The sequence below is a fragment of the Sinocyclocheilus rhinocerous genome, unplaced genomic scaffold, assembly GCF_001515625.1.
Source record: "Sinocyclocheilus rhinocerous isolate Xijiao unplaced genomic scaffold, SAMN03320098_v1.1 scaffold2645, whole genome shotgun sequence".
Classification (NCBI taxonomy): domain Eukaryota; kingdom Metazoa; phylum Chordata; class Actinopteri; order Cypriniformes; family Cyprinidae; genus Sinocyclocheilus; species Sinocyclocheilus rhinocerous.
In genome coordinates this window covers 567495-579951 of record NW_015654522.1, presented here as the reverse complement: position 1 = coordinate 579951, position 12457 = coordinate 567495, and the positions used below count along the sequence as shown (strand labels likewise).

General features: G+C 38.7%; 1 protein-coding gene across 2 annotated transcripts; it reads right to left on the bottom strand.

Annotated features, from left to right (window-relative positions):
• Positions 1–2630: 2630 nt before the first annotated feature.
• Positions 2631–7389, bottom strand: LOC107717533 (PR domain zinc finger protein 2-like). 2 transcript variants are annotated; one of them, XM_016524312.1, is made up of 2 exons: positions 7311–7389; positions 2631–7154 (listed from the first exon to the last, which is right to left on the bottom strand). In XM_016524312.1, exons 1-2 carry the CDS (start codon positions 7327–7329, stop codon positions 2683–2685), a joined length of 4491 nt encoding a protein of 1496 aa, XP_016379798.1. In that variant the 5' UTR covers positions 7330–7389; the 3' UTR covers positions 2631–2682. The 2 variants fall into 2 exon arrangements, with proteins under 2 accessions (XP_016379798.1, XP_016379797.1); XM_016524311.1 differs by having other exon boundaries at positions 2631–7173; positions 7311–7341.
• Positions 7390–12457: the final 5068 nt, after the last annotated feature.

Below are 12457 nucleotides of genomic sequence, written 5' to 3'. Positions count from 1 at the left end.
GGGCGACGGAGATGTAAATTTCGTTGTGATGCGATTGTGAGGCGAGTCGATGCTGCCACCCAGTGGTTATTATTAGTATAACATCAACACATGCTTTATACCACTGACATATTGAAGAAGCTTTGATTAGCATAATAACATCCTTACGTAAAATATATAGCATAATAAATATAAATGTTGGATTTTTTCTTCATTCTTCTAAGTAAACAATAAACACTCCCATTTACAAAATACATTTAAATAAAAACTCTACCCCTCCTTTGTCACCACACGTCTGTTTACTAATTTAATCTATTAAACTGCATATGATAATAAACCTTTATTTAGGGTGGTTAGAGTAGCACTTAAAATCTGATATGCTAACTGAAATATTTTGAGTAATGGTGGACTGAACTAGTAACTGAGAGGATACTTAAGTCACATTTCTGGTTTTGCATATTCTTCATATGAGTAAAAAAGACAAAATTGTTTTTAATCATATTCAGAAATATAACAATTTGTGTTTATGAAGCTTGTGAGAGCTGTTGGAATGCATCTGAAATGTCAATGACATCCTTCACTTTCATGATGCATAATTGTTTGGGTAGGATAAAAAAAAAATACTGATGTGTTTTATATGCTTATCATATAGTGTCTGTTGTTCGGGTTGTTTGGGTTGCCTAAGGGGGGGACCAACAGTCCTTTAGGCTTTAGAAGATTTCTCTTCTTTTTTTTGTGACCATGCAATCAGGCAATGAAAACGAAACACATTCATCAAATGAACTTTAAAACAGAGTAATTTATTCAATCATTCAAGAACAAGGTTTCTAAAGTATACATATTCAACTCAATCCTTGAGATGTTGAACATTATTTTACCATTTCCCAGAATGCACAAACATTTCACATTAAGGAAACTTCTGAAACCCTTCAAGCCTGCAAACCTATTTTGGGTCAAGAATATGAATGCCACAAATCAATGGAGATGTGAGATGGTTAATGACTAAATAGAGTCCAGATTTCTCTCCAGAGGACAAGTTCTGATATTAGTACTGTAAACGTCTCAAACAGGCATGCTTTGGGAACATTTTCAGTCACAACAATCAATCATTGTGTTCAATTCAGTGTTCATATTAGCTTTAATGAACTTTTGACCTCTTGTTCTAAAACATTACAATTGACCTAATTAAAAAACAAGTCTTCTAATTAAAATAAATATTATTCTGTAACATTGCATCTATTCTTCATAATGATTTATAAATCATTGACCCTTCCAGGCCTTTTGTTTAGTATAATACCATGTTTACCATCAGAATGTTCACTCAGCAGGACACTAATTTGTGCAAATTTAACAATCGTCTTTAGGGCTACATTTCAAAACCTGATGGCAACTGCTTTCTTCTTCTTTTTTTTTGTTGACTTTATTAGTGTAGAAGTGACAGGAAGCAAAGTGAGACAGAGAGGGGGGGTGGGATCAGGAAAGGTCCTCGAGCCAGGATTCAAAGTCGGGATGCACGTAGCACAACAGCTATATGCCGGCGTGCTGCCCTCAAGGCTATCGGTGCCAATGGCAAATGCTTTCTTATTTCGCAAATAAATATCTTCACCAATGCTTCCCCAACATGTGCATCAAAAAATGAGACCTATTAAATATGATGACTCAATTGACCACTTGCCAGATATTTGCAGTAGGAGGATAGCACAAAAAAAGTAAAGGTGAAAGAAATACAGAGACTTTTGACATACTGTATATTCATAAATCTTATATGTGAGCAGAATATAATTTTCTCCCGCTCCTTGAGGTGCAGATGTTGTCAAGTATGCAGTATGATCTGACCCTTCTTTTTCCTCTCCTGCTGCATTTGTTACAGTACAGAGTCTGATATATAAACACTTAAACACACTATCACTCAAACATGAAATCTCTGGCATGCATGAAGAGTCCAGACTGCATCTATTCAATAAAACACAACTAACACAATCTACAAAAATAGAAGTGAGTAACCATTACAATAATATCTGTGCTCCAGTGAAGCCCACTGAACACACCTTCTTTTAAACATAGAATACTTACATTAATAAATAATGAGTAGTAATGGATTCATTGCATTGCAATGCATTTAAAACCAGGTAAATACAAACTACAGCATAAAGTGCATGAGTTCAGGGTTTAATTTTAACACACCTAAACCAGCTTATCAAGGTCATTTGAAAACCACACACATTTGTGTTAGAGCAGAGTATAGAAGCTAAATACAGATATCCAGGAATATCGCCACCTGTATTAGCACATTAAAAATTTTCCAGACAGCAAATGTATTTACAAATGAGAAGTTGATATGTTGATGTGTTATTATGTGAATAGACAGTAATGGGATTTTATAATGTTTAGAATGTATAAATTATAGCCTGCTGTGGTTCGAGACAGTAAATTAAAAAGCCATCATTTTAAGTTTAAATAGTGTCCAATATTTAGATGTATCATATTTACAGATAAATGTACAACCATAGAGCTTGAAAGATCAAAGACAATTTTTAATATAACTCCGACTGGATTCGTCTGAAAGAAGAAAGTCCTATACACCTAGGATGCATCGGGGGTGAGTGAAACGCAGCCTAATTTTCATTTTTGACTGAACTAACCCTTTAAGGAGGCATTTTAAGAAAACAGATAATTGACATCAATAATCTTTTTTTTAAAGTCTCATTTCTTGACTTGGAGAACAACAGGGTGCATGATAATGTTGTGACTGTCTGGCTGTTTAAGGGCTGTTGTTGTGTTGCTGGCCTGCTGCACACTGCGAGTAATAGGTCCTCCTACTCTCTCTCTCAACCTCAGAGACAAACGGTCTTCTCTTCTGGGCTGTATCTTTATGTCACCCACTCTCTGCTCCATTTTTCTACTTAAAACATGTACCCGAACACCTGGCTCCTGAGAGTTAACCTGAGCGACAGATGAGAGGACTATCTGCTTTGAAGCCAGCTGTGGCATAAAGCCGCTCTTTAGCTCCATAGGCTTGCCTTTTTTACTAGATTGAACCACAGATGTTGACAGAATGGTAGATCTTTTAAGCCTAAAATCCTGAGTGGTATCAACTGCTGCTTTTTGCTTAATGATCTGATTCTTTGTTATTGTTTTTGGCCCGTGGCCTGACCCTTGTGGCTTTGCGCTCATATTTGCAATTTGTCTGCGAAGGCTCCCGTTGTTCTCCTGGGCTGAAACAATGCTGAGTGTTCTTTTTTTGGAGTTTCTACTGGCCGTTCTCATGGGACAGCTAAAAGCTTCGTGTTTCTTTAAACTAGCATTGTATGTAAACTCTCTCCTACAGTGAGGACATGCAAAAACGCCCAGGTCATCCTGAGCAAAGGCCTTTCTTACCCCAGCAGGTCTGCCCCTTTGCACCAGCTGAGATTTCTTCTTATTCAGGATACTCATTTTTATCCAGTTCAGTTTTTTTGGTTGGCCGACCTTTTGCGAGAAATTCTGCTTACTATTAACAATCCTTGCAGGTGATAACACCCCATTTTGCGCTTTTGCAAACTGCTTAAGTGGTATAGGGTTCTTTTTAGGAGTGTATCGCTTCTTGTCGCTAGCATTAGCACAAGCTAAGATGTGCTTGTGCAGTTCAGGCATGTTGTCAAAGCTCTTACCACATTTGGTGCAATGAATGGCTGTGCTGAAGGTCTGAGGGATGTTGTGGGTGGTGAAGTTGGTGGCCGAAGCTGCCGTCGTTCCAGTTGGTGTCCGATTGTGGTATGGAAAAGGAGGCGGTTTGAAACTTGGGTAATGTTGGTTAATGCCTAATCGTACATCTGGGCCTTTTGATTTGACCCCTCCAGATGCCATGATTTTAATTGTTGTGAACAGTTCCTCAGAAGTGTTGTCCAAGGAATCCTTGTCTGCTTTTGAGGTTGTGTTGTCAGTTTCTTGCTTAATTTCTGTGACTGGAAGGCCTGGGTCAGCCATGTCGGTTTTGGGATTGTTATGGTTTTCAGGCCTTAACTTGCCATGTACTGCTTCGGTGTGTGAGCACTCTTGACCAGGATGGAGATCTCGCTGATGCTGTTCCAAGTTGCAGAGAAAAGCAAATTCCTTAGAACATGTTTTACAAACATAAATTTTACCAATGCCATGATAACTGGAACGGTGCTCCAGCAAACCTGTGTCACTCTCAAACAACTGCACACAAAATTCACATTTATAGGGCCACCCTTTGGAGTGCTCACCTACATGTTGACTAAGAATCTTCATGGACTGGAAGGGCTGTTCACAAACATTGCACATGAAGTTCTTGCAAAAAGGATGCAAGGGAGGTAACTCTTCTTCAACTTTGTTTTCCTGCTTAGAACAATCAGAGGACTGGACATTTTCCTGTCCATTCTCATTGCTCTCTGCTTCACCAACACTGGTGGAAGCAGTGAGGGTCAGTTTACTATCTGTAGCGCTTGTTGACTGCTCTGTTGGTGCCAACTGTGTGGAGGTTTCAGGCAATAGGGTGGTGTCAGGACTGAGAGGTTGTGGCTCAGGTGAGACATGAGGTTCTTGCTGTAATGCATCGACAGGAATTTTATCTGAGAGACATGGAAGAGAATTATGTTGGAGAGCTGGAAGAATATTTTCTGTAGATTGCACTGCAACTGTATACTCAATAACAACAGTGTTTGGAGGAAAAGCCAAGGATGTGACGTTGGACTGGTTAACAGGCAGAGATGGAGAAAATATCTGTGCATCAGAACCTAATACAGAGTCTACAACCAATGTTCTTTGAGCTAGTTCACATACAGCAGGATCAGCAACCCAGTGAGGGCTTTGTAAACTCAGTGAAGGGACTGCAGGTATAAGGGTTTCCAGACCTCCAGGAGCAGAGGACCCCCAGTCAGGGATTGTCACTTTCATATCACCCTGTGAAAGATGTACAGAATTATCAGTGCAGTCTTCTACAGACCCTGTGGGTGCTATATTTTCAGATACCACAAAGGCTGAATGAAGACTTTGAATGTCCTGACTGGGTTCCACTGTGGGAGTCGATAGAAAGGATACAAAAGTTAGAGATGAAGAAGGTGAACATTGAGGTGGAGGGACTGGGGTAGCTGGATGGATGCTGACTGGAGCGAGCAGTGAAGGGGTTGGATTGATTGAAGCAGGAGGAAGAGCCAACTCAAACAAAACATTTTCAGGTTTTGGTGGAACTGCATCAGACACTGCCACAACTGCAAGGTTTGTTATGTCAGGGACACTGAGGACACCTGCAGCAGCTGGAGCGTCAACAGAAGGAACATCTACCCCACCATACTCATTCATTAGCACCTTCTGAAGCATACTAGAGTTAGGTTTACTCTTCCTTAAAGCAGGTTGAGTGAGATAGACTCCAGCTGAGTCACAGTCTAAACTCTTTCCACTAATACTTAAGTCCAGAATGGACTCTGCTAAGGCATCGCTGCTCTCTCGCTTAACCACAGAATTTGAGAGGTCCAGTGGCTGTTGATTGCAGGAGTTTCCACCTGTTCTTGATACAGAGCAGTCCAATGGCAAGATCTGTTGCTGCATTGGAGCTCCATCAGAGCTGTTTATGGGTGAATTCAAAGGCTCAGGTTCTTCATTGCCCAACCCGTGGCTCTCCAACTTTGACTTCTTTGCTTTTGTAGAATCCTGATCTTGCTTTTCTATATTCACATCAGGGGTTTGCTGTGGTGAGCTGGGAGGGGAGGCTGTCCTTCTCTTAAATCTAGTTGTTGTTGCAGATAAAACAGTCAAGGATAAGGGAGGACCCAGTTTTTGGCCATCAGCAATCAGTGCAAATGCCGGTTTACTGCCATCCTGATTCTGAAGGATCTGCTTGAGTTTGGAAGACAGATAGACAGTTTTTTCCTTGTTAAAGGCAACTGTCTCAATGCACTGAGGTAAATGAGCAGTGACTAGCGGAGCTCCAGACGTAGAGGACAGTGTCAAGGATGACAAGGAAGATGAGGAGGTACTCAAGATGGATTCAGACTCTAATTCTGTTTTTATTTGTGGGAGTAAAGGTGGGGTAGACGTCCTACGTCTGGTTGAGGACTGCCCAGACAAGTCAGAGGTAAAACTACTGGTATTGGTTTCTAATTTAAGAGCTTGTGAAATTTGAGCTGGACTGATTATAACAGCATTTAATCCAATAACAGCAGAGCCACCAGAGTTCATCTCAATCACCTCACAGTTACTTACAGCACTTGTCGAGACAATTTTCCCATCTATGTAAAAGCTGAGATTCTCTGAAATGTTACTGGAGATGTCAACCATGTACTCCCTTTCCCGATCAATGTCCTCTACACACTGTGAGTTAGCAGTATGGTTGTCCTGTGCCGTCTCAACAAGCTGCTGTCCATCAGGTTCTTGAATGATTTTGACCTTCTTATAAACTCCTCTAGGAAGAAGATGGCGCTCATGGATCCTGCGCTGATGTCTTCTTAAACTAGTATGAGTTCTAAATGCTTTTTTGCAGTACTTGCAGACATGTGAGGCTTTGATATCACTGTTTTTATCATCCTTTTGTTCTCCATCAGCTGCATTATTAATGCGCTTGTTTGGCTCTGGGTTCTGTGATGCCGCTTTCAGAGGTTCAGCACTGCCATGCACATTCTGACTGGCAGTGCAAGGGGCATCTGTGAGATCATCCGTCTTCCTGTTTCTACTTTCATGTCTTTTCTCATGCCTCCGACGACTAAACAATGTACTGAAACTCCTTCTGCAGCGACTGCATTTAAAACGCTGTGTGTGGCAGGTTGAAAGGGCATGTGTTTGTATGTGACGCTGCAGGCCTTGACTACTCGCAAACCTTCTCTCACAGCGAGGACAGAGTAAATCACGCTGGGGTTTACTACCAGGGCCAAGGTCACCCTTAGTGCCATTTAAAGGCAACTCAGTACCATAATCCTGTTTTATCATTCCAACATGCTCAGTCTCACTTGTCTGACAGGTTTGATTTTGATTAGCTAGATTTTGGGACACAGGCTGGCTTGCATTCTGTTTGTCTTTGCAGTCCATCTTCACATCTGTTCCTCCTTCTATCCCTTTTTCTATCTCTTCCCCTTCTGGCTCCAAGATGCTATGAAGTGCAGTTTCATTAGAGTGGGCATCTTGAACCTCGGGTTGCTGGAGAAAAACCTCTGATGGCATACTAGGCCTCTCCTCTTCCACAACTGAAACATATGAACATGCCTGTGACACAATGAAGAATTTTTATTTGCTGAAATAATAAATAAGTGTAGTAATATATCTACTATGTGTGCAATATTGTTCAACATATGTGAAATACATTTCTAAATGTAAAAAATTAAGAAAAAAGATTAACTTACTGTCATTTGATCTCCACATCTCTTAACTGCTCTCTCTAGTGTTTTTTTTCTGGGGTATTTAAAAGAGGCCCCCTGTTTGTTGAGGGGAAATAAATACAGTAATATTTCTTGACAATTTCTATGAAGTAATCAAGCACTCAACGACAACAATAACTTAAAAATAGCAAAGCATAAGTGATATCTCTATTAAAATTAAACAGTTTATTTATCAGAAGTTATGGTTTTGTGCAAGATAATTAACCAATTGTGTGACAGAGTGCAGTTGCTGATTCATGGCATGCTGCAATGTCACTCTCATCTGACATTTTAACTTACCCAGGACAAACTCATACGCATAAATGTAATAAAATAATAATAATAAAACACGTCTCCCAAGAACATTTCACCCTGCCCTTCAACATAACATAACCTTCAACATAAAATGATCAATTATGCAAACATATTCATACATATTCATACAAAAGAAATGCATTTAAATGTGTACACATTTGGTACATTTACATTTGGAAAACTGATGATTGTTGTAAAATGGTTGAGTTTAACAATATCAGTTTAACCAAATGAAAATTAGCTAGGGTGAAATTACTAAATGTCCACTGTCATCATGAGGTAGACGTCTTGATTTATGATTTGATTTGTGATCATGTTAATGGATCTAAAATGACAGGTAAAACATCCATGTTTTCAATTGGTGTTACAACCACTGGAATAAACATTTGAAGATTAAGCACAAAAGAAAGTGAGCTCCTGGGGTTCATTTGGAGTCCACTTGTAACACTGTGGAGGTGTGGGTGGGGTCAGATAAACTTACCTAAGCTAATAATAATAAATAATCTCATTTTACAGACGCCTCTTAGGGTCGCAGGGCGTCCTAATGCTGTAAACTGGCAACTTATCAACACAATAGCAACAGAACCAGGCAGTGTCATTGTCTGCGATGCTCAAGAAATAACGTAGGCTAATGCACCCATAACTGCCGCATTCCCGCTGTACATATGCGGGGAATCGATTTACCATGCAGCGGCTGTTTATAATGTCAGGCCTTTTTAGATTTATGCATGTGCCCAAATAATTACGCACTTACACAACATTAGTACATGTTATCATCGAATAGATTCAACTGTTTAAAGCGGGTATAATCGCGCAAACATGTCTATTGTACAGTCAGGGCGCACATGTGGGGTGTCTGACAGCCTATACGACGAAACCCCGTTTGGCACTGTCGCTATGCGCAGACGAGAAGGTCACAGACAGAGACACACACTGCACGCTAAAGTGCTTCGACATCCATTTAGTTAGTAAGCCTGTATATCGCTGGGGGTTTTTTACGGCGTAATTACATGCAAAATAATAAAAATGCACACATGGTTAGTCTCAGTGCTAACTCTCAGACAACATAAACAAGACTGACATCGCGAAGCTTCGGCGAGCCATTTTACGCCAAATGATTTTGATTAGGTACGCCCTTTGGTCTCTGCATTAAATTGGCTATACCTGTGTATCGCTTACCAGCTTTGTTGTGACGCCTCGCTGCTTGAGTCTGGTGGGCACGCGCAGGAAGCTCGCTACTGCAGACTGCACTGATGACAAGGCGCATGTGCGAGATCTCATGCACCTGTAGTTACATGAAATATTACACGTGAAGCACAGGGACAACAGATTACCGTTTTGCTTTAACTGCATGCACTCAAATATTTTTTAGGGAGAATGTTTTTTTTTTTACTTGGAATACTTTTTTGTTTGGAATACTGTTGTGATAAGGTAACCAATTTTTTTTAACACTTTAACTTATAAATGTGAATGCATGAAAACGAAACTTTTGTTTTAAAAAAGTGTTTATATTAGTAATATTCCCTCAAAGAGAAACAACAAACTCATCAATATTATCCAGGTATTGAATCTAATAGATTGTTATTAATAAATATTATTAATGTTTTAAGCATATAATTAATATGCTATAATTGCACATTTTATATAGCCCGTTTGCTTGTTTGTATATAAATATTTATTGTTTCATTATTCCTTTATATACATAGTAAAAATGGCTTCTACACAATAGGAAATCTTTTATGCAAATTGTGCAAATGCATTCCAAATTATAGGGGGAGACGGGGAGTGTTGTAACATGGGGTTAGTTGTAACGCTGTCAGTTTGACCAATCAGAAACAACCTAGGGTGATGTCATCCATATCATACACTCCCATCTCCAGTTTAAAGTTCCAAAACGAATATACTATACAGACACACACACACACTGAAATGTGTTATAGTTTAAAGTTCCAAAGGAAATACACTATACACACACACACAAATTTGATATAGTGTTAAGATGAAAGTCGCGTCCACTCTGAGTGAAGGTATGTCGCCTTTTTATTCAAAACTACATGTCCTTTCGTATGAAAACTACAGTGTAAAATTAAAACACTACGAAACACACATAAATGAAACGTTTTATCTCTGGAACGTTGCTGGTTATCACCAGAGCAGTCATGTAGTGATTATGTTTTACCGACAGAGGCCGCTGCAAGCTACACTGATTATTACATGCGCCGCTACTTCAGCCACGAAGAGAAATGTTAGTGTTAAGTTTAAAGTCCCATAAGAAATACACTACACACACACACTGACACACACAGAAAATTGTTATATTGTTAAGTTTAAAGTTCCAACACACACACACAGAAATGTTAGTGTTAGAGGAGGAGGAGGAGCAACAAAGGCGATACCCTCTTTTCCTGCAGTCCTTCATCATTGTGGGAGAAATGGCACTGAAGCAAGACAGTCTTTTTACAAGCAGTTGATACATGGTTTAGATTATTTTACATTTTGAACATTACATATCCCAAGCCTGTTTCAGCTGTCATTACATTGTCTGTACTAGCTTTGTTCTGTTTGTTTGTTTATTTGTGAATTTATATTTATCTTGTAAACTAAAGCAATTGCAAGCGACCTAATGTGATAAGGAAGTGATTAATAAGATAAGATAAGGTTTTTGCAACTTTAAATGTAATAGAAATAAAGTGTTTTCAAAATATTTGTATGCTGTCTATTATTATTGATTTACATAGCAATACTACTACTACTACTACTAATAATAATAATAATACCAGGATAGTTAAAGCAAAAAAATTTTTGTCCAAATAACCCAACAAATTAGTTATTTTTTAACCCAATGCATTGGGTTACTAACTTACTACCCAATCCATTGGGTTAAAATAACCCAACATTAGGTAGGTGCTATAGTAACCCACCATTGGGTTATCTGTTGGGTCATTTTTAACCCAACTATTTTAAGTGAGTAACAAACTACAACACACACAGCAATTTGTTATAGTCTTGAGTTTAAAGTTCCAGAATATTTTTGTTAGTTTAAATTGTTCATTTTTGTTCTTCAATAAAGTTCTTGCATAATCTGGAAAGTGTGGATATTGTTTCACCAAATTACCTCTTATTGTTACATCTATCCCCAGCTAGTGTTACAACTCACCCCAGTAGTGGGGTGGGTTGTAGCAACGGAACTCTTTGTATTTGACATTAACTCACATAATCTGTGATTGTGTAGTACAAGTTCAAGTGAGTTTTATTTGTAGTAGACAAATGTGGCTACAATGTATCAAAGTTTGAGAGGTCTAGCATGAACAACCACCAAGTTACTGACCCTCAAACAAAAAGTGTTACTATAATCCCCGGTCTCCCCCTACATCACCCACGATTTGCTGGTGTGTTTTCATCATCCACTATGTCAGATGACAGCCTCACTGAGAGTAGACAATATGCAGAAACAAGCACACTTCCAGCTAACAAAAATATGTTATAAGAACGTTTTGCTAACATTCTCGTTCATAACATATTACTGTCAGGGATGAGGAGAGGACTCAATTGCAGGAGGAATTAGGGCTTTTATTAAAAACAAAATAAAACAAAACAAACAGACAGAAACTACCCCGTAGAGGAAACCGACTTGCAAGGCAAGGCCAGGCAAGAGAGCGGACGCTCCCACAACAAAACAGAACATGGAGCGCGAGTGTCCGAACCCCGACACCAAACTGAAACGGAGTCTGAACAAGACATGAGTGCCGGGATCCGAACACCACGCTCCAACATGAAACAAAGCACGCAGACAAGAGAGCGCACGGATCGAGCACACTCGAAGCCGCGCGCTCACATGAACACACGACAGAACCCTAACTATTTATTTATTTATTTATTTATGTGTGTATGTATTATTATTATTATTATTATTATTATTATTATTATTATTATTATTATTATTATTATTATTATTATTATTATTATTATTATTATTATTATTATTATTATTATTATTATTATTACAGAAAGTTTTTTCTGCTTATGCGAATGTTTAAGGAACAATAAATTTGATCATTTTGCAAACATTGTGGGAGTGTTACTCTTGAATGTTCTCTGAAACAAGAACAAAAATATTTTGGAAAAAAACGTTCCACGAACGATCTATAAATGTATACATAATAATGCATATAATTAATAATAATATGATATAAATCACGTTTTTGTAGGCCTACTAGCCTACTGTTTTGAGAACATTATTAAAGACCAGATAACTTTGAACGAACATTCTATCAATGTTACTGGAATAACGTTTGTTCACAACCAGGACGTTAGTCAAAGTTCTGAAAATGTTCCCTGCTAGCTGGACTCCTACGTCTACAATCTCGATCCCTAATTTAAATGTAAAGTTTTATATAAAGATTTTACTCAAAGAAGAGCAAAGGAAAGGGGTACGGTGTTTTATTGCCAGTATGTGTGTGTTCATGTTAATGTATAGACATTCACAAAAAAATAACATTTTAATTCAATGTCTTAATGGTAAATATCAGCAATAATACGATGCAGCCTGTCCAGTTCCAAAACCCACTTTCTTGTAGATATTATGAGTGACCACGAGAGGCCGCTGTGTCCCAATTTGTACTGATGTGAGATTCTGTGCTGAAAGAGTGATGCATTAATCGAGAGCTCGCATTGTCTACATAACTTGGGATATGCTCACTACAGTATGTTTGAGAGGCTATTAGGAAGCATATAAGCGAAGCCAATGGATTGTTCCTCAAACTGACATCTGATGTGTGTGTTGGTGTACGTTTATGCATGTGATTGTTTCTGTGTCA